An 18,770-nucleotide genomic window follows, 5' to 3' on the forward strand; every position below is an offset into this window, starting at 1 on the left:
AAAGAGGTGCCCTGAAACTTTATTACAATGAAGAGAAGGAAGTTTCAAACATGAATCAATTTGAATAGGAAACAAAAGATCCTTCTTCAGCAACAAACACAAACATCCATTAAATCAGCCTAGAAACTGCACCATCACAAAGAGGCTGAGGTAACCCAGGACAACATCTCTTCCAGACTGAAAAGGATTCACAAAATCAATTAGCAGTTCATTCTTTAATTAAATGAAAATTTACACAAACAACAGAACACTTTGAAGAAGTATAGGCACATATTGCCACAGAGGGGTTTCCTACAGCACAGAAAACAGCCTTCAATTCTTTATTCTCCCAGCCTGGTTTTTGCAGCAAAGACAAAGCCCAGAGTCCAATAAACCCCACACATGAATTACCTGAACTCCTTTTTTTCTTTACAAACAGAAGGAGTCTGGTTTTTGCAGCAAAGACAAATGCAAAGTCCAGAGTCCAATAAACCCCAGACATGAATTACCTGAACTCCTTTTTTTCTTTACAAACAGAAGGAGGAAATTAGTTCCTTCTAAAGATGTTCAGAACAGTCATTTTGCAAATGGTGCTGTGAAGCTGATCAGAAGGGAATGTGTTGTAACATAACTGCCCTATTTCAGTGCATCATCCTGTAATAACAATCTGCAGCATAGCTGTGCTTCACTGAGAGGGAGAGAGTGCTACATCCAGCAGGCACCTCAGTACATGCACATCCCAGAGAGAAGCACCCTCCCTTTGTTGGAAGGCAGCCCATTACCCAGCTTGAGGCTTTCAGATTCTCATTTCAGGACAGAGATAGAACTTGCTTCATTGGCTGCAGCTATTTGCTGTTTCCAGTTATGACCCTTGTGATTAAGCCAGGCTCTCAGCCCTCAAATCCTCTTCTGAAATAGTGAACAGCTTTTGTTCAACAACACAATAGGAAACAATTTTTTGGCTTCCATCCAAATGAGTATTTGAGTGTTAGCCTTTCAAAAGCTATCTCATTAATTCAAGAAAGAAATCTCTTTAGTTTTGTTTTGCTGAAATAGACAACGTGTTACACTAGGCTGCAACTTCTGACAGCCGTAGGTAGAGAATACTTCCCTTCCTTGCTGCTAGAATCCATGCCCTTGAGCATTCATTTGTTTGCAACAGCAGAAAGTTGGTCCCGAATCCTTCCCAGACCTTCTAACATAGTGTCCAGGGTTTCTTTGCTCAGTTCCACAGTCAGTGCAGAAACAACAGGATTATTTCCACATAAGGCAGCATCTTCCTGAATCTTAAAATAGGAATGGAGATGTTAGTTGTATGAAGAATTAATTTATGTGTTTTTCAGAGCCACTACAAAAGTCAGTGTTTAATACATAGATTAAACAAAATGGCCTGAATTTGAAATCCAGCTCCATCCTGAAGAACCATGGCACATTTTCTAAGCCGTGTGCCTCATTAGAGAAGTGCACTCCCACTGAGAGAGTGCAAGTGAGCATCTACTGCCATGAGTGCTGGGATATTTTGAAGATAGTTGTGGCAGGAAGCCACATTTGTATCAAAAGCATCTCAGCAGATACCACAGAGATACCACATTAACCCCACCCCACATACAGAAATTAGATTTTAATTCCTCCTCTGAATCTCACTCATCTGCTTTTTATTGGTTGGGGGAATCCAAAACTCTGAGAACACAAGCAGTAAGTTAGGTATACTCCCCAAATGATATATGTGGCTAGTGAAGGAAGTTATTAATAATCTCAAGTCATTTCCCAACTAATGAAGTCAGCTAAACATGTTGATGGAGTGCTTAGAATTAAAGGATGATGGCTTCGTGATTTATCTTCTTTTTTTCTGTAGAACACAATGGTGACTAGGAACAAACATGGTGACTTCTCACATCCTCATGCACACAAAACTTCTGTGCAAGACAGCTTTCATCAGAGACAACATTCCCATCCTCTGTGGCATTTCAGGTATCATCTCTGAGAAAGTCTAATGGCCCACCAGGCACAAGATGCGTCTCTGAACTGGTTTTCCCTGGCAAGTCAGGTGTTTGACTTTGTTATTTCGGCCCTTCACAGCCACTGCCATTACCTTTAACTGCAGCAGGCAGGTAGGGACTGCCATTCTTACAATGCTGTCCGAAGATGTCTTGATGTCCACCCTCCAGTCCATGTCCACCAGCCGAGGCAGGGAGACTGGGGGATTACAAAATGGCTCTGTTAGGCTCAGCAGCACATGATGACACCAGACCCTGCAAGCTACCACCATGTGCTACCTGTGCTACCACCATGCACAGGCCTCTCCACTTCCGCCCCTGGGAAGTGTACAAGTTTAGTTCCCACTACATGGTTTCCCATCATTTTACTCTGGAAAAAGCCAGTCTCTGAAGACCTCCTCATAACAGTGGAAGGGCAAAAAGGGTTCTCCCATCATTACTTGCAATGACAGTTCAGTGCAAGAAGCAGAGGTAAATTCCCAAAGCAGCTGGGAGAATGAGAGCAGTAAGATGTCTTCTTCACATCTTTATGCCCTGCCTTGCTGCGTGCTACATTCAATTAGTGTTTCATTCTGAGTTGCTCTGGCACCTGCATGCTTATTGCTCTGCTCTGAAACTGGTACAAAAACACTCAGGAAAGCTCGTAAAATCTAGCAGCATAAAACATGTTATTTCAAGTTCCCCAACCAAAGCATCCTACAGTACAGCAAGCATACTGACAAAGTGCAATCTTCACATTCCTTAAAAACGTTTCAATTATCATCCTAATTACATGCAGCCTAGCAGAAACAATTTAACAGGTGCAATACTGACATCAATAGCTCAGAGCTGGAGACCTCTTGGGCCCACCCAAGGAAAGAAAGACTGGTCTAACTTGGCTGCTAAGGAAAGAGCTGTCTCAGCAGGCAATTGCAGCCTGTCTGGATTCTGCCTATTGTAAGACGCTTAGTGTCTTCCCCAGGGGTTGACTGCCAGCCTTCCTACTGACTACAGACACTCAAGTCCTTTCCTCTCTGTGCTTTATTGTCTGATTTTTTTTCTGTCTGGGGAAAGGCTCTCTCTCCCTGCTCCTTCTGCTTCCTTGTGCAGAGCTCCAGGGGGCAGTGCACAACTGGCTGCCTTGCTCCTGCTTTTGGAACAAATTCCAGTACACAGTGTGTCAGGGCTAGCACTTGGCAGCGTTTGCGACAACACAAAATACATCTGTTAAGCACTGTATGTTAATTTGCAAAGATTGATTGCTGGTGGCTTGGGAGGAGCAGGAAACCATTCACTTTTTTACGTTAACACAGATCAATCTGTTGAAATGTCCTCCTTGGACCACTGCCTTGGTCCCTATGTAATGCATGTCAGATACTTCATAAATACAATACTAAGATAATCCATTATTTCCTAGCAGACAATCTCATTCCTGAGATTACTACTTACTCTGACTGGCTTGTGCTTCATTCCTCCAAGCAGAGCTGTGAAAAAGTGAAGAAAACAGTATCAACAGTGCTTTGAGGAGAAAAAAAAAAAAAAAGAGGTAAGCATTCAGCATGGCTTAGCCCCACCTGAAGGGTCACCAGCAGTAAGGAGACAGAGACTGCCTATATTACTGAGTGCCATGGAAAGGCTGGCACTGGTGGGTAATGGCAGGCAAACTGGCGACCACCCATGGGTTATTCTGGAAGGGCAGCTTGTTTAAAGCTTGTTAAACCTTCCTCCCTGGTTTTATCAAAGCTATGGGCTCCAAGCATTGAGATGTACAAGCAGAAGTGCCCTCCTCTGCCACCACCTCATGTATGCTCTATCACATACAGTGCCTCTGCACCTAAGCCGTGGTGACAAGTGGATGGATATCTGGATACTACCTAGATCTTCTAGAGCTGAAATCCAGCCTTCTAAGTTTTATCATCAACAGTAACATTTTTTCACCGCACAGCTGTTAAGATAAAAGGGGCTTTGCATGTTGGGTATGTGGCCCATGTCAGTTTCAAAAGTCATGGGAAAACTCTGTGTGCCCACATGGCTGTGTTTTGTTGGCCATTCCACTCAGATGACATATTCTGCTCAACTCTGCTCATCCCAGCCTGTGTGATTATGCCCAAGGCACACAAACTTTACAGAAACAAGAATCATGTTGCCAACTATCCATGTATCAACCACACACACAAGCCTTAATTCTCCAGCTGAAAGCAAATGGGAGGCAGATAGCACTTACATATTCTCCAAGATTATCTTAGTCAAGAGGTTTTTCAGGTTTTGGTGGAAGTTTTCTGGGAAGAGACAGAGGATGTCTTCTGCCCTGGTCAAGCCGCGGTACACCACGTGCCTGGTGAGGTTGTGCAAAGCAGACACCAGCTGTCAGGAGGCAAGAGCAGGGCTGGGTTGAAAAGCATTACATACAGCACAGGACGGGCCTTCTTAGCCAGGGGACAGAGCTTATGCTGCGGGGCCCACACCACCAGGGCCTTGGGCATCCAAGTACGGCCCGACAGCCTGAGCACGATGGGGCTCAGCTCCTCAGCGTCCCCGGTTCGCAGCCTCAGCCCGTTCCCTTCTGCCGCGGGCGAGGGCCGCTGTTACCGCTCACGTCTCGTTTCCCGCATCTTCCCGAGGGCCTGGGCCACCCCCGTGCTGGCACCGGCACAGTCCCGCTCGTTCCCTCCCGCCGGGGCCCGCGGCTGCTCCGCCCGGCCCTACCTGCTCCGCTTCCTCGGCGCTGACGGCGAGCCCGGGGCCGGCGCGCTGCGCCAGCGGGCCGAGCGCGGCGGGCGGGCTAGAGAAGCACTCCTGGCACAGCTGCCGCACAGCGTCCTTCGACGGCGCCTGGCGGGGAGCAAAGCGGGGGCGCTCAGCCGCGGCCCGGCGGCGGCGGCCCCGGCCCCCGCGGCCCGGCCCCGCTCACCTTCAGCAGGATCTGCAACGCCGCGAAGTCCACATCCCGCAGCGCCGCCATCTTGGCGCCGTCACAGCGGCCGCGCTCCGCCCGCCGCCATCACGCGCCCGTCACCGGGGCGGGGCCGGGGACAGGGACAGGGGCCGGGACTGGGACCGGGATAGGGACAGGGACACGGACAGGGATAGGGACACGGACAGGGAAGCTCTCGGTGTGTGGCACTGCCCCTGCCGCCCCAGTCGGGGCGTTTTCTACTCTCTGTGCAAAACTCTGCCTTGGAATTGTCCTGTAAACGCTCTGCTTTCAGCCAGCGGGAACGGGAGGTGAAGGGTTTATCATGGCACTGTGATAGAGATACGGACCCTTACCTTTGCAAGCTGTGTCTTACACTTTTTAAGGGATTTAAATAAGTCCTCTTTCTGAGAGATAACGTCTTCTCTTTGCCTTGTGTGGCTTCCAGCACATCTGGATCCAGGGCATCACTAATCTGTGGTCTTTCCCTATCACTGCCTCTGTCATGTCCCCATCCTCATTTTCATCTCTGTTGGTTCGTAAGCAGAATATTGCACAGTGAGAAATGCAAACATGTAAATGCTTCTTCTACTGGGCTTCACAAGCCTGGCAGGGAACAGGGTTTACTCTTGTAGAGGAACAGAGTCCATACTACACACTAGGACAGAACAGAAAGTGAAGAGAAGGATGGTGTAATATTAATTTTTGATTTCCAAAATGAAAGGTTTGCAGCTAGTGGGTTAAACAATAGCACCCCAGTGGGAGAAAGCATGGGGTAGTGGTTAGAGGTCAGGGTTCAAGAGCTAGGAAGCCAGAATCACATTCTCTTGACCCTGCTTCAGTCTTTAGATGAATCAAGGTAGGTCAGTTCTGTCAGGAGTGCCAGGAAGGTAATGGCGCTCTCTGTATAACACATAACATCCTGCAGTAAGTGTGGGCATTTTTTAACATTAGCAGTAAGCGTGGAGGTTGTGAAAGGATAAACAGAAAGAAGACACTGGGAAAAAAACAACACTGTGTTGTTACAATCTGAGGAAGTATGCCTAAAGGAAACAGGGATTGTTCACAGGATATACTTGTCCTTGCATCGTTGACCTCTTATAATCCGCCTGCTTGTCTTGCTCCCAAACCAATAAGGCTAACTTTTTCTAAGAGGTAAGCAGAATTTTTCTAAGCAGTACCACTTCTGAAATGCCATCTCTAACTGGGGGAGAGGGACACTTACATTTTTTCAGAGCCTTTCTAAAGTAACGACTTTACAAGACTTCAATAAAATCAGGTTGGTCCATGCCTAGGGTATTAGGTTTCTGTGGCAAGGTTCTGGTAGTGGGAGGCTACAGGAGTGGTTTCTTTGGCAAGTTGTTAGAAACTTCCCCCATCTCCAACAGAGCCTGAAGCAACTGGCTCCAAGATGGATCTGCCACTGGCCAAGGCCAAGCCCATCAGTGATGGTGGGAGCACCTCTGGGATAGCAGGGCTAAGAAGAAAAAACAAAAGTTATTGCACAGAAGTAACTGTGAATCAAGAATGAAGTTAAGTCCAGGTAGCAGGGAGGGGTGGGGGAAGGTGTTTTTAGGATTTGTTTTTTTATTATCCTGCTCTGATTTTGACTGGTAATAAATTAAGTTAATTTCTCTGAATCAAGGCTGTTCTGCCCATGATGGTAATGTGAGTGATCTGTCCCTATGCTTAACTCATGAGCCTTTTGTTACATTTTCTCTTCACTGTCCAGTAGAGGAAGGGGATGATAGAGTGGCTTTGGTGGGCACTGGGCATCCAGCCAAGGTCAAACCACCACACCTGGGATAAGGACTAATTGTACAGAGTAATTTTGTCAGACAAGTAGGTGGAGGGATGCAAAGGATGGGAGGGTATAGGGTGGTGGGAGTAGATAACTGTCTCTGCCAGCTCTCACAGGAGTGTGTGGCAAGAGAGCATTTACCTGTGAGTCAGAACAAAGATGCTGCCTGCCAGTAAGCACAGCTGGCATCCCACTGAATTTGTTCTCCAGTCCACCTCCTATTGCTGCCATTTCCTCACTCTGGGAGTCTAATAATTATGAAGAAATAATGACAGGTTTGATTTAATATCAAACTTGAAATGCTGTTTGTTTAATATCAAATTTGGAACAGCTGAAGCCAACAGAAATGCTTAGTGAAATGCTTTATTTGTTTTGATCTTTTCTTTTCTTTTCCTTTCTTTTCCTTTCTTTTCTTTTTTCTTCTTCCCTCCATTTCTTCCTCTCCTCCTTCCTTTCTTCCCTTCTTCTTTCCCTCCTTCCTTCCTCTTTCTTCAAGGTCAAGGCCTCCAAAGTGAAATTATCAGGGATTAAGTGTGAGACTGCATGCTGTAAGGAAGGCTGGCCCTGTGATCAGTGTGATTATCAGGAAGTTTTGAGAAACACCAGTTCAATTATCTGCTGTGCCAGAGGCACTTCTCTCTGAGTTTGAAAAAAGAAACCCACTTAGGGGAGTGAGATGGATTGGATGACCTCCAGATGTGTTTTCTCACAGCCCTTTTTTTACCATGATTTCATGTCTGTATCACCCAAGGGGACTCAGCTGTGAGTTCTGAGCCTGCAGATGAGTCACAGCAGTGTGTGCAGGAATTGGGTTGGATCTCATGAACCAAATTGTCCAGTCATTGAGTCTGAAAATTAAATTCTGCCTCTGGGCTGGCAAATTTGCCTGCACCCAGGCCTGGGTGATACAGCTGGAGTACTGACTGATATAACTCTCTCTTGGTTGAGCCAGCCTAGGGTATCTGCAAATGGTTCTCCCTAAAGTAGTGTAGGTATTTTTTTTCTCTTTGAGAAGTAAAAAAAAGGAAATAATAGATTTAGCTTGCCTACAATTCTTACCTGGAGAACTGTAATCTTTTACACTCCAGGGAAAGAACCAAATAGTTCTAGCTGACTTTGTTCATTCAAGGATCCCTGGAAGAGAAATCTTTGGGATACTAAGTTTTTGATGGGAAGAATCATTATTTTTTTCCCTACAGCATCACCTGTATTCACTGGAGCATGTGTTGCAGAGGAGTTGTTTCTTCCTTAAGGGCTTCCAGCTGCAAGGCAAGGCTCTGTTCTGTAACTGCTCCCTGCTGGGTGGGTGCAATTTTAGTAACAAAGCTGCCTATCCTGTTCCAAATTAGAAATGCAGAATTTAGCTCCAAGGGAATGCATCAGAGAGATGACATCAAGTGTGTTCATGGGCCTGGATGTAGACTGTGTGAGAGAGGAAAGCTCTGTCCCAGACAGTCTGTGGCTAAGCCCTGCAGATCTTCAGAGAACAGGATTGCCAAACAGTTGCCTGTAATTAGTATTTTGACACATTACTTTTTGCTGGAATTCAGAAAGATTGATTGGTCTGTGTTATTGGGGAAAGTTTCTGAACTGATCACTGGACTTGACAGGTAATCCTTACTTTAACAAACTTAGGCACGTCAGGTTCTTTTCATCTTCCAGTTTCCTACGTTTCTTTCTGTTGGTGAAACCCATTAACTGTGTGATAGAGAGCAGGCTAGAAGCACTGGCGGTACACTCTGGGCATGATTAGCACTGCTGGCCTGGCTCTGCGTGGCTGTGCACCCTGTTCATTGCCAGTCTGTTGCCTCTTGCAGTGGCCCAACAAAGTGCATGTAATGTAGAATCAACACCTTTCCTATTTGGCCCCATCTCTACTCACTAAGGACTTGTCATCTTGACAGGCTTTTATTGTTAGGGTTTTTTAAGAAATGGAGCCAAACCATGTTATTAATGTTCGGGTTTGTGCTTTTCCATGTCAGTTTTCAATCACGTTTCAGATGACAGTATTCCTTCCTCCCTGGCCTCTCAGCTGAAACAGCTGAACTGCCTTTTCAGTTTGGATTGCTGATACTTGAGACTCTTCAGATGGGACTGCAAATTGGAGGGTAAGACCACTGCTGACAGATGTGATCCGTAAGGCTCGTGCCAACAGATACTCTGTGTGCTCTGTAAGTCTGTGGACAGTTGCCTGCATTACAGCTGGAAAGTGAGCAGCCTCACACTGCTGTAAAACTGTATTAAAACTGGAAAGTGAGCAGCCTCACACTTGTAAAGAGGACATTGCACATTAACAGCTCATCTAAGGTAATTTTCTTTGCCCTCTGCTGCAAGACAATCCCTATAAAATTTGATAGGCAGCTCAGCCTGTTCATGAGATTATGAATGTGTTCAAACTGCAAAGCATCATTGGGACAAAAAGAAGCTTTTTGAGTGTTTTCCAGCTGAGTGTATTTGGCCTAAGCATCATACCAAGCTTTTACCATTGTCTTTATTCAAGGTCTCATTCAGATTTAACAACCATTCATTGATGCTCACAAAACTCCTGGGAAAAAATTCTGTATAAAAATCAATGGAACTGCATCTGGTTTTATTAAGCAAATTAAAGCATGCAACAAAACATTTTCCTTGAGGTATTTGCAACCCCAGTGGCATAACAGAGTCAGTTCTGACGAGACGGGAGGAGCAAGCCAGCACAGACAAAAGCAAGACATTTAAAAGCTCTTATAAAAGCAAAAAAGTAAACAAGCCTTTCCTCCCCACTTTCCTTTTGAATGTCAGTGTCCCTTAGCATGACGTGGTCATGCTGAAGCTGAACAAGGAGGCAGAGGCCAGCACCAGCATGGGCTCCCAGCTCTCCCTTTTGGCTGCTAGAGGTGACCACCAATCTGTGCAAGCAACTGTGCAAGGGGAAGGCAGCAAGGGAAAGCTCAAACATGCTGGAGCTTGCTGGTGAACTGGTTGACAGCAGCTGACAGAAATGCGTCCTGTGAGACAAGGTATGTAAACCAGCAAGCCTCAAATGTGCCTGGTTCAGTTGCATGGCTTCTCTCTTCCAGCAGAGGAGTTACCTGCCACAGCAAGTAGTTGATGACATCTGTCACTGGGAACCACTGCTGGCAGGAGAGCAGTTTCTGCACATCTGTGGGGCCTCAGGCCACCTTGGTGACTTGTGGCAGTTTAGCCTTTAAGAGTGAAACATCAAGGGCCAGCTCTGGAGCTGCAGTGATGCCAAGTATCAACAAGCCAGCTATAGGCTCATTTCATCAGTTTCATGTTCTGTACTCATTACAAAGTCTCAGTATACCCCAGCCCATTGCACTCTGCAATGTTGCTGTGACACAACCTATAAACTCTACCTACCCATTCTCAGTCTGCTACGCTGTCTTGCTTCCCTTCCACTCTTCCACAGCCTAAATCCCACTTGAGCACTGTCCTCTGCACTGCCCGCCTTTAACCACTGGGTGCCAGGGGCCTCCCAGCAGGAAGCCACTCACACTGGCTCGTTCTCCTGCATCAGGAGGAGAAGCACCAGCCACTTCACCCAGCTCTGCATGTGCTCAGTTTACATTTGTGGTGAGGGCAGGTGTGTGAAACAGCCAGTGGCAGATCAAGGCAGCCCCGGGCTCCTAGGGACTTCAAGAAATTGCATTGTCTCTGCTTCTGCAGCTCAGGCTGCCTGCAGAGAGGGAGGTACGGAGAGTTGTAAGGTCATGGCTGTGACCCAAAACCACAACAAGAACCCCATCAGTTCATTTCGCATAAGAATAGCTCACAGAGAGAGAACAGCCACCGTTAGTTTAAGTTACATCTCAGTAAGGCAAAAGGATTCACATCCCATTATCAAGGAAATACTGGAGTCATTCAGGCCCCTTTTGTTGCGATAGCTGCCTTTTATTGGTTTGAAATGACACTTTTGGAGGGCTCATTTCTGCCTTACTAGCTATGATTGTCTTTTCATTCTGTGTTAATATGCTGGCTAGCTCAAAGAACACCAGATTAAGGTGCTAAGAAATAGCAATAAAATCATAAAGCCACAGGTTATTTCAACAATGCCTTGATCACACATATAATTGCAATAGAAAACAGTTTCAACAGCAGTTTTCAACAAAAAGCAGTTTCTTTCTCTATTTTATATGGCTTAAAATTCAGAAAAGAAGAGGTATAACACAAACACTCAGAAGAGCCTCTATTAATGCCTCAAAACAGAAGAGCAGAATTGTAAAAACTAAGAAACTGGAATATAAATTATTTCTCTTTCTCTGCAGAGGTAGAGCTTTAGCTCTCTCCCTCCACAACCACATGCTTAAATTACCAAGCCATCATAAGGGTAAATGTCAGGATAAATGCTTTGAAAATGTCCTTCCCTGTGTTATTAACATCACTATGGACTATTAAAATTAAAAGGCTCTTTAAAATGTAATTGACTTTTTCATTATTTATCTGCTGCTGCCACTGTTCACTTCCATGTGTGTAAGTAGTAAATCCCCAGAGGGGTGTTTCATATCTGTATAAATGTATATTAAATGCTTTGCCTCTGGCATTTTAGAAATAGCACAAATGCAGCTGTGTTTGTGCACTATAATTTCAGGACGTGAGCCAGCCTCTTAAAGAAGTTTCCACTTGGCAGTTTATATTGTCTTCTCTGGAGTTTTGCAAAATCTCCAGTGTTAGTAACAAGGGTGTGTGAGGAGACGTCAGAACAGCAGAAATTATCTAATTACATTAAGACTTCAGCCTATGTTGATGTGAAACATTATGCCACAAGTAAATTGAATCCAGCTAGCTGTCTGCTGGGCTCTTACCAACAGGGTAAGAATGATATGCAGAATAGTACAAACTAATTACTTTCTTTTAAGGGAAGCTCTTCAAGCAGATTATGTAAAATACAGCAAAACAAACTTAATCCCCAATGCCTATCATCTATTACATAGTACATGCAGCATGTGTAACAGAGATTAATACTTTCTCTAGAAAAATACCTTTAACCATTTTGTGTGCATTCATTGTAACTCACAGAGGGGGAAGCATGAGAGAGGTGCTGTTTGCAGGTGAAAACAAACAAAAAATTGCAGTTCTGTAGGTCATGCAGTCGCACTGTGCTGTGCCCAGTAGCTCTGTGTCTCCAAGGGATGCAGAGCAGCAGCTGTGACCCTGTGAGCACATGAGGTGCAAACCAAGCTGTGGTGTGGCAGGAGGGAGCTGTCAGTGGTGTGACTCTCACGCTCAGCGTGTGAGCTTTGGCAGGTCTGGTTTGTCAAAGATGGGAACTGTGTGTTGGTTGCTTGCTTCTGAAAGCAGAAAGTTCTGGTGTTTATATAGTGCATGTCCTGTTGGCTGTTACTAATTTAATGAGGGATTTTTTCTTAATTCAGAACATTTTATGGCTGTGGTGTTTTATGGTTTTTTTCCTCTCATTAACTGCAGAATGGAGCTTGCAAAACCTCCAGCCTCTTAGGACATGCTGTGTTTAGACCTGCCATTCCAAGACATGTAGTTTGATGAGTTAGCTGAGTGTTTTGCTATGCTGAAAAGAGTAGCTAAGTATTGGTGTGCTTGTTGTTCTGTTTCCTCCTGAGTGATACATCCTGCAAACAATCCAACTTCATTCCTTGTCCCCACAATGATGGCATTGTACAGCACAACAGATCAGCATCAACTGATGTGTGATGCATGGTGCCTCATCGTACCAGAGACTGAATCAAAGGGCTACTGAAGAGTGCCACAGCTTTAAAAAAATGATGTAGCTGAACCTAGAATTTGTTTTGTTTTGATAGCTGTTGTTTAAACCAGGCTCCCCAGTATATTTTCTGTTAAAAACATCTTTTTACATGGCCATAAAATTACCTTAGCTGAAGGGTAAACCAAATGATCACAACTCTAACAATAACCCTAGGAAGTAATTACCAGGCTAATAGCTACTGATGCTGCCCTGTCACCGGGGTGCTTGGTTGTTTTTATCCAGACTGTGTATCCCCACTCTGACAGGTTGTATGACAAGAGTGACAAGAGCCACTGCCTGGGGAACCAGAGTTCAGGGGAGACAGCTGCAGGCATGGTTTTATTGGTCGAGTGTTTTCCTGTGACAACAATATGTTTGCTGAGGATTTGTGTCATCTGAGGAAGAGAATCTGTGCATGCAACAGAGAGACTGGACATTGTTAGCTGACTTTATAATTTCAGTGTGTCCACATACAATACAAACCTGTGATTATAAAATGCATATAATATATAAAATGTAAATACAGTGGTGTAAACCAGGCCTTAAAGGTTTCTCCACTCTCACCTACAGTTCACCGTGTGCCAGTGCTACACGGGAGCACTGCTGTCTGAATCCTCCTGTTGCAGCATCTTGCCAATGCACAGTGATGTTATGCAACTGCATTATGCAGTGACACAAATACCATGGAGCTGAAGCACTACTTTCAAGAAAAATTTCTTCCAGAAGTAAAAACAATGTTTAAATCAAAACAAACACAGGGTTATGGTAATAAGGTGGCTGTGGGTCACCAATTGTTTTGAATCAGCATGTCTTGAAATGAAGCAGAATGAATTCTCATACCTTCAGATACAAGCTGTAAGAGTTTAGAGAAGTGTAGATGCTTTACACCTCAGGAAATGTGTCTAAAAGTAGGACCTGGTATACCAGTCTGGAAGCAGAACCATGTGTCAGCCTGTTGTGCCTTTGCCCTGCATTGTGGCTCTAGTGTGCAGTGAAGTGACAAAAGTGTGGGACAGGGCACAGCCATTGCAGCAGTCCTGCCAGCAATGCTTGTGATGTGGCTCCACTGGTGTTTTAGTTTGTATCAGGATTGTATTTTTGATGCAAATCTCCTGAACGTCTTTGTTGCCTGTGCTTCATTTGGCATCAGGGGCTGATTTTGAGTGCAGGGGTTAGGTTCTGTTGAGTGATATTAAATTGAAAAATGTTCTCCAGAAGTGTACCCAACATGCTCAGACCTCATTAGGCATTCACTCCAGGGGATCCAAATGAAGGTGATGTGAACTGAAAAAAACCTGGAATATGCATAGTGTGCATGTCAGATCCTCAGCAGCAACTGTTTGTGTAGAGCATCTATTCTGCAGGTTCTTGGTCTGCTTGACCTTACCAGGCAGATGGAACTTGATCTGATTTTTAAGAGTAGTTGAGAGAACCTAGTGAAAATTAGGCTCCTAATTTTTAATTTCATTTTCCCCATAAATGAAATTGACCATGTGAAATTCTTACTCCTCCATGCACTATGATCATTAGTGAATTTGTGCATACATAATATCACTGAAAGTGATTTAGAATTTCTGGTAATGGTGAGGAAAACTGTTAGTTTATTCTATAATATTCTCTAATATTTCACAACTTATACAAGTGGTAAATATTTCAATTGTTGCTGAAAATGGACTCCCTTCAAGAGTGGAATGTTACAGCTGAATCAGCACAAAAAATTACAGTGTAACTATAGGAAGTTGGGGGGTGAAAGGGGAAATTGCAAAAAGAATCCCATGTCCTAGGTAAAAATCAGCATATTGTAATCTAAATTGGATTTGGACTAGCATTTGCCTCTGCTTTTATTGTAAGAGTCAATGTGATTTTTAAGTAGTCAGGATCCTACCAGCTACATTTCATTGGGAAACAGTCTGGAAATGCTCTAATTCCATAAACTGAAGCAGAAGTCTTAGAGAAAACATGTTTTCTACAGCAGAATATAAAGAGTACTCACAGCACCCTTGAGAATTTTCCTGAGCATTTCTAAAAGGAAAGAAATCTTACATTTGAGATACCATTTAATGTAAGGACTTAAATTGATAAGTAAATGTTAAACAGTGTTTGGAGAAAGCTGGATGTTAATTAGTTACAGATGCATTTTCAACAGTTCTTACTAGAACTTTTTCTTAAGCAGAAGCAAACAGGAAGCATAACTCTTTCAGTATCACCCCTGATTCAGATTTGATTCAACTAGGAAAGAAAAGTCTATAGTAACAAAAATTTTAAAACCCTATTTCCTTCCTGGAACAGGAAATGTAAAAATAGGAATAGTCTACTTCCAAATCCTGCAAAAGGGGTTAAAATGTCTCACTCATTTCCATAAAAAAAAACAAAAAAAAACACTTTACACTGTTTTGGAAAACGCAAGTACAGTGACCTAACCAGCTTCATATATGAATATGCAGCATATTAAAAGAACTGAGAGAAAATACAAAAGCACACAGAAATCCTAGCTACCTTGGTTTTCACCATCACTATTACAAGCTTCAAACCAGTGTCAATCAATTTCATCTCTGTGAACTATGAACCACTATTGATCCATAAAATGTAAGAGTTCAGACAATGGAATACTTGCTGATTTCTAACTGCTAGAAGAGAGCAGTATCAGTATTCCACTCAAAGTTCTAGTCAAAATGGTTGTGATTATAATGTGTAATTTAATTTTTCTAAAATCACAACATTTTATTAATTAGGTGTTAGGTGCTTTATTTATTGAACAAATTGACAAACACTAGTAGTATGTAGAATGCTCCAGAGACTCACACTTTCATTTTCTTTTTTTTCCCCCCTCAAACACCATTTAGCTTGTTAATTACAAAAGGTTGAGAAACAGTTTTTTTACAACCCAGATTTGGGCTTGGATATTAATCCTCAACTAGAAATTTCCTGTCCCAATTCTCTCTTTGTCTCAGCTTAAAACCACAGTAAGCCTCAAATACTACATAGTTCCAACCCCAGTCATCTTGAAATGGGAGCCTCAGAGTCTAAAAATCTCCTTCTGCTGGAGTCATGAGAATCACTGTGTTTGAACAACCATTCCCATTTCTCAAGATAAGGAGGCAGGAGAGAAGCTTTAATGTTTCTGAGGTCTGATGCGTGGGCAGCTACTTCACTAAAGAAGCACTTGTGTTTGGGGGCACTTGAACTGACAAAGCTCTCTCAAAATGCTGAGGCCAACTCTCCTCCCATCTTTGAGCAGGGAGGTTTCTTCCAGAATACTTTCTTGGGAGCATCCAGCAGCCTGCACTCACCTCCTTCTGCAAATATGATTTACATGATTAGCTGGAACCGAGTCAACACCCCCAGACTAGGGCACAGGATACAGGAGGATTTTAGTATGAGTTGGGTTTCCTGGAGGGAAGTCCAGCTACAGAGGAGACTTGCATTCTCCTCAGTCTATTGTTCAGTCTGACTTGGACCCTGGTCTTTTCTGTTTACTTGCTCAGACAGCCCATCTCCCTGCATACCAATGTGTGTGTGTACAGTAAACACTGGGAGCTCATTGTAGTGGTAATAAGGCATTGCAGCTACAAGAATCCAAATCTTCCTGGGTCAGCTGCTGACCTTGGTTCTTTCTGCCCTCTTGTCCCTGCTGGCAGGCTTGTGCAAGAAGGTAGGTGCAAGGCAGTGTGTATTCTGTGCATATCCTGATCACTTTCATCAGATGAGGAAGATACCTGTATGTCAGCAAAATGTCTTTTTCAAGGCTTATAGAGGTGACAGGAATTTTGTTGCTTAGACTTCTGCATTTATACGAGAGGAAAACTTTTATTTGGTTAATTTTGTGACCACTGTGTGTAGAGAAGGGGATGGTATGGAATCACATTAAGGCTGGTTCAAATTGACTTCATTGACTTTGCAGTTCAAGCTGTGGCTGTGTATTTGGCAGCAACTAACTCCTGTTAACACTGTTCCTTCTCTTTGCCTCCTATCAGGAACATATGCCATGGAGTTTTCTCCAGCAAGACACCTGTCCTGCACAGACTTTGGAAAACACAGATGTGAAAATAAATTCAAAGGTACCTGCAATTATAGATGAAAAGTGATTGAACTGCAGGGAGCACCTCATGCTAGCTTCAACTTAGCTAAAACAGGTTAAAATATGAGTGGAGATGACTGAGAGAAGTCATCTTTCCATATGCTTTCCCTGTTCCTGTGGTCCACCTAAGGCATCTGTGTTTGGTAACTGTCAGAGACAGAAATCTGAGCTAAAGGGACCCATTCTGGCTCTCAATATGTTACATTGCCTAGTAACCAAATGCAAGCTGGCTGGGATCCCTGCTAGCCTACCTGAGCCAGATTTATGCAATCAGACACGTTTCCTATTTCCAGTTGCTTGTAACAATTGTATAATTGGACTAAGCAAGCCTCTCTTAGTGGTAGAACTACTAATTTTTAAACAGGCTGATAATTCATGGTGATAATGGTTCTGTCAGACAACATGTAGGCACCCTTGCTTTTGCAGCTCACTTCCAAATTCCCCTGCCTAGTCCTGAACATCACCTCTCCCTCCCTGAGCTGGGTGCAGCCTAATGCAGAGTCCCTTAATGAAGCACATGTCCCAGCTGTGGGAGAACACCACAGTCTATCACTGTCACTCTTTGCATTTGTACCTTGCTGGGCAGAGCTCGTGGCCCAGGAGATGACACAGTGCCAGCCAGGCATTGCTTCACTGAGCTGTCACCAGAGCTGTTTGTCTCCACAGGTCAGGACTGTGCCTCTCCTTAGCCATGACCTGGCAGATGCACTTTCTGTTGCAAGGGAGGGATGGGAGAGAGACTGCCTGCTGAGGGCATGGTGTGCATGAATCCAGTGAATAATAATCCAGAGTAAATAACTGTTTCCTTGGAATGTTTTTACCATTTTGATTTTGTATGTTTCAGCAAGGTGCGAAAATAGTGGGGAAGGAAGGCAAGGGGAGAGGGAGAGAGGAAGTGAAGGAGGAGAGGCAAGCTGGTTTATTTGCTGAATTTTATTGGTTGCAAAGCCCAAGTGTTGTCTCTGTGTCTGTTCTAGTGAGTTGGCACCACAAACACACACAAAAATTTCATATTTCCTTTAAACGGCTGAAATTCCAGTCTGGCCTGGCAGAAGGGTAAATTCCACATAAAGAGCAGTCTCCGTGGAGAGTTTTTGAAAATAAATCAAAAACCTGCGAGACTGAGAAAAATTCTGAAAATGGGTGATGTGTCAAACTGATTTACCCAACTTCATATTGGCACAGTTGGGATATGACTGTCCCCCACAAAAATGCAGAGCCTTAGACACAGATTCCACACCTGGTGTTCAAAAACCTGTGTTAGCTCACTGGAGAAGTGTGTCTGTACACACAGCCATGTGGCCACCATAAAGTGTTACTCATAAGCCATATGAACATGTGCATATGGGATTCTTGAGTTAAATGCATTTATTCTGGCAATCCCAAACTGAATTCCACAGATACACAGACCCTTCTGGCTTCAAAGACTCATCCTATGTAGAAGGTCAATATACAGTCTGCATCTTCCTTTACGCAGTGTTTTTAGCATCTTGTGTCCTTCCTCCTGCTTTATGGTGCGTTCTGGGACAAAGGCTCTGTGTGATAACAATAGATAATTTGGGATCAGAGGCATCTGATAACACGGAGAATTCTATGAAGCTGTCCTTCATTTTACCATCCACATACCTCCCACAAGCTGTGCATGTTATAGGTGTTTATATCTTGCTCTGTATATTGAAATGCAGTTTTCATTTCAAATGCCTCTACTTGTTCTCCAAGCCTTCTCTAGTTTAATCCTACACTGTAGCCTCACTGTACCCATCACTTCTATGCCAGAGGTCACTGACACTCCTCTGTGAGACAAGAGCTGGTCAAGAAAGAGGCATGTAGCTGAGACTCACTCATTCTGCCAGGCCCTTTCTCTGTGCAGATAAACTCAGAATGGCCAAGGGTTTTCTTCTCCCCCAGCACAGCCTCCAGCCATCTTCCCCACAGCACAGCCCCATTCCCAGGCAGACAAAATAAGATCCTTTAGCCAGTAAGGCATCTTCCAGTGTGCTCAGCACTTCTGTGTATGGAAAAGATGACCTGGCAATTACAGTGGAAGTCAAGAGGAGATGAGTAAGAAAGCACCAAGCTGTAAACAGGTACGTTCTGTCTATGGCACCTGGCTGAATTCTATTATTCCTCCATTTATCAAGGATGGCAGGGTCACCTCAGGGAGATGAGGAAAAGTTGTCAGCAGCTGTGCCAAATCAACAACATAAGCCACAAAACAAGAAGTAAGAATCTTGCTCCTAGAGGAAAAGGCATGTCTATCCATCATCCCACCAACTGTGGGATGGTTGAGGCTTCAAGTT

General features: G+C 44.0%; 1 protein-coding gene across 2 annotated transcripts; it reads right to left on the minus strand.

Annotated features, from left to right (window-relative positions):
• Positions 1-200: 200 nt before the first annotated feature.
• COMMD9 (COMM domain containing 9) lies at positions 201-4,970 on the minus strand. 2 transcript variants are annotated; one of them, XR_005956286.1, is made up of 7 exons: positions 4,867-4,970; positions 4,662-4,787; positions 4,180-4,319; positions 3,405-3,439; positions 2,072-2,175; positions 489-1,265; positions 201-390 (listed from the first exon to the last, which is right to left on the minus strand). XR_005956286.1 is itself a non-coding variant. In XM_041481288.1 (6 exons), the coding sequence occupies exons 1-6, from the start codon at positions 4,915-4,917 to the stop codon at positions 1,125-1,127; spliced, it is 597 nt and encodes a 198-aa protein (XP_041337222.1). In that variant the 5' UTR covers positions 4,918-4,970; the 3' UTR covers positions 429-1,124. The 2 variants fall into 2 exon arrangements, 1 of the variants encoding a protein (XP_041337222.1); XM_041481288.1 differs by lacking the exon at positions 201-390 and having other exon boundaries at positions 429-1,265.
• Between the last annotated feature and the right edge of the window lie 13,800 nt (positions 4,971-18,770).

The sequence above is a fragment of the Pyrgilauda ruficollis genome, unplaced genomic scaffold (assembly GCF_017590135.1).
Source record: "Pyrgilauda ruficollis isolate IOZ18807 unplaced genomic scaffold, ASM1759013v1 scaffold55, whole genome shotgun sequence".
NCBI classification, from domain to species: domain Eukaryota; kingdom Metazoa; phylum Chordata; class Aves; order Passeriformes; family Passeridae; genus Pyrgilauda; species Pyrgilauda ruficollis.

Excerpts from the sequence above, each read along its gene's own strand:
- COMMD9 (XM_041481288.1), bottom strand. The coding sequence starts at position 4,917 with ATGGCGGCGCTGCGGGATGTGGACTTCGCGGCGTTGCAGATCCTGCTG. Across the intron at positions 4,320-4,661 it reads GCGCCGAGGAAGCGGAGCAG|CTGGTGTCTGCTTTGCACAA; the intron begins GTAGGGCCGGGC and ends GCCTCCTGACAG. Across the intron at positions 1,266-2,071 it reads CCTGCCTGCTGCAGTTAAAG|ATTCAGGAAGATGCTGCCTT; the intron begins GTAATGGCAGTG and ends TCCTATTTTAAG.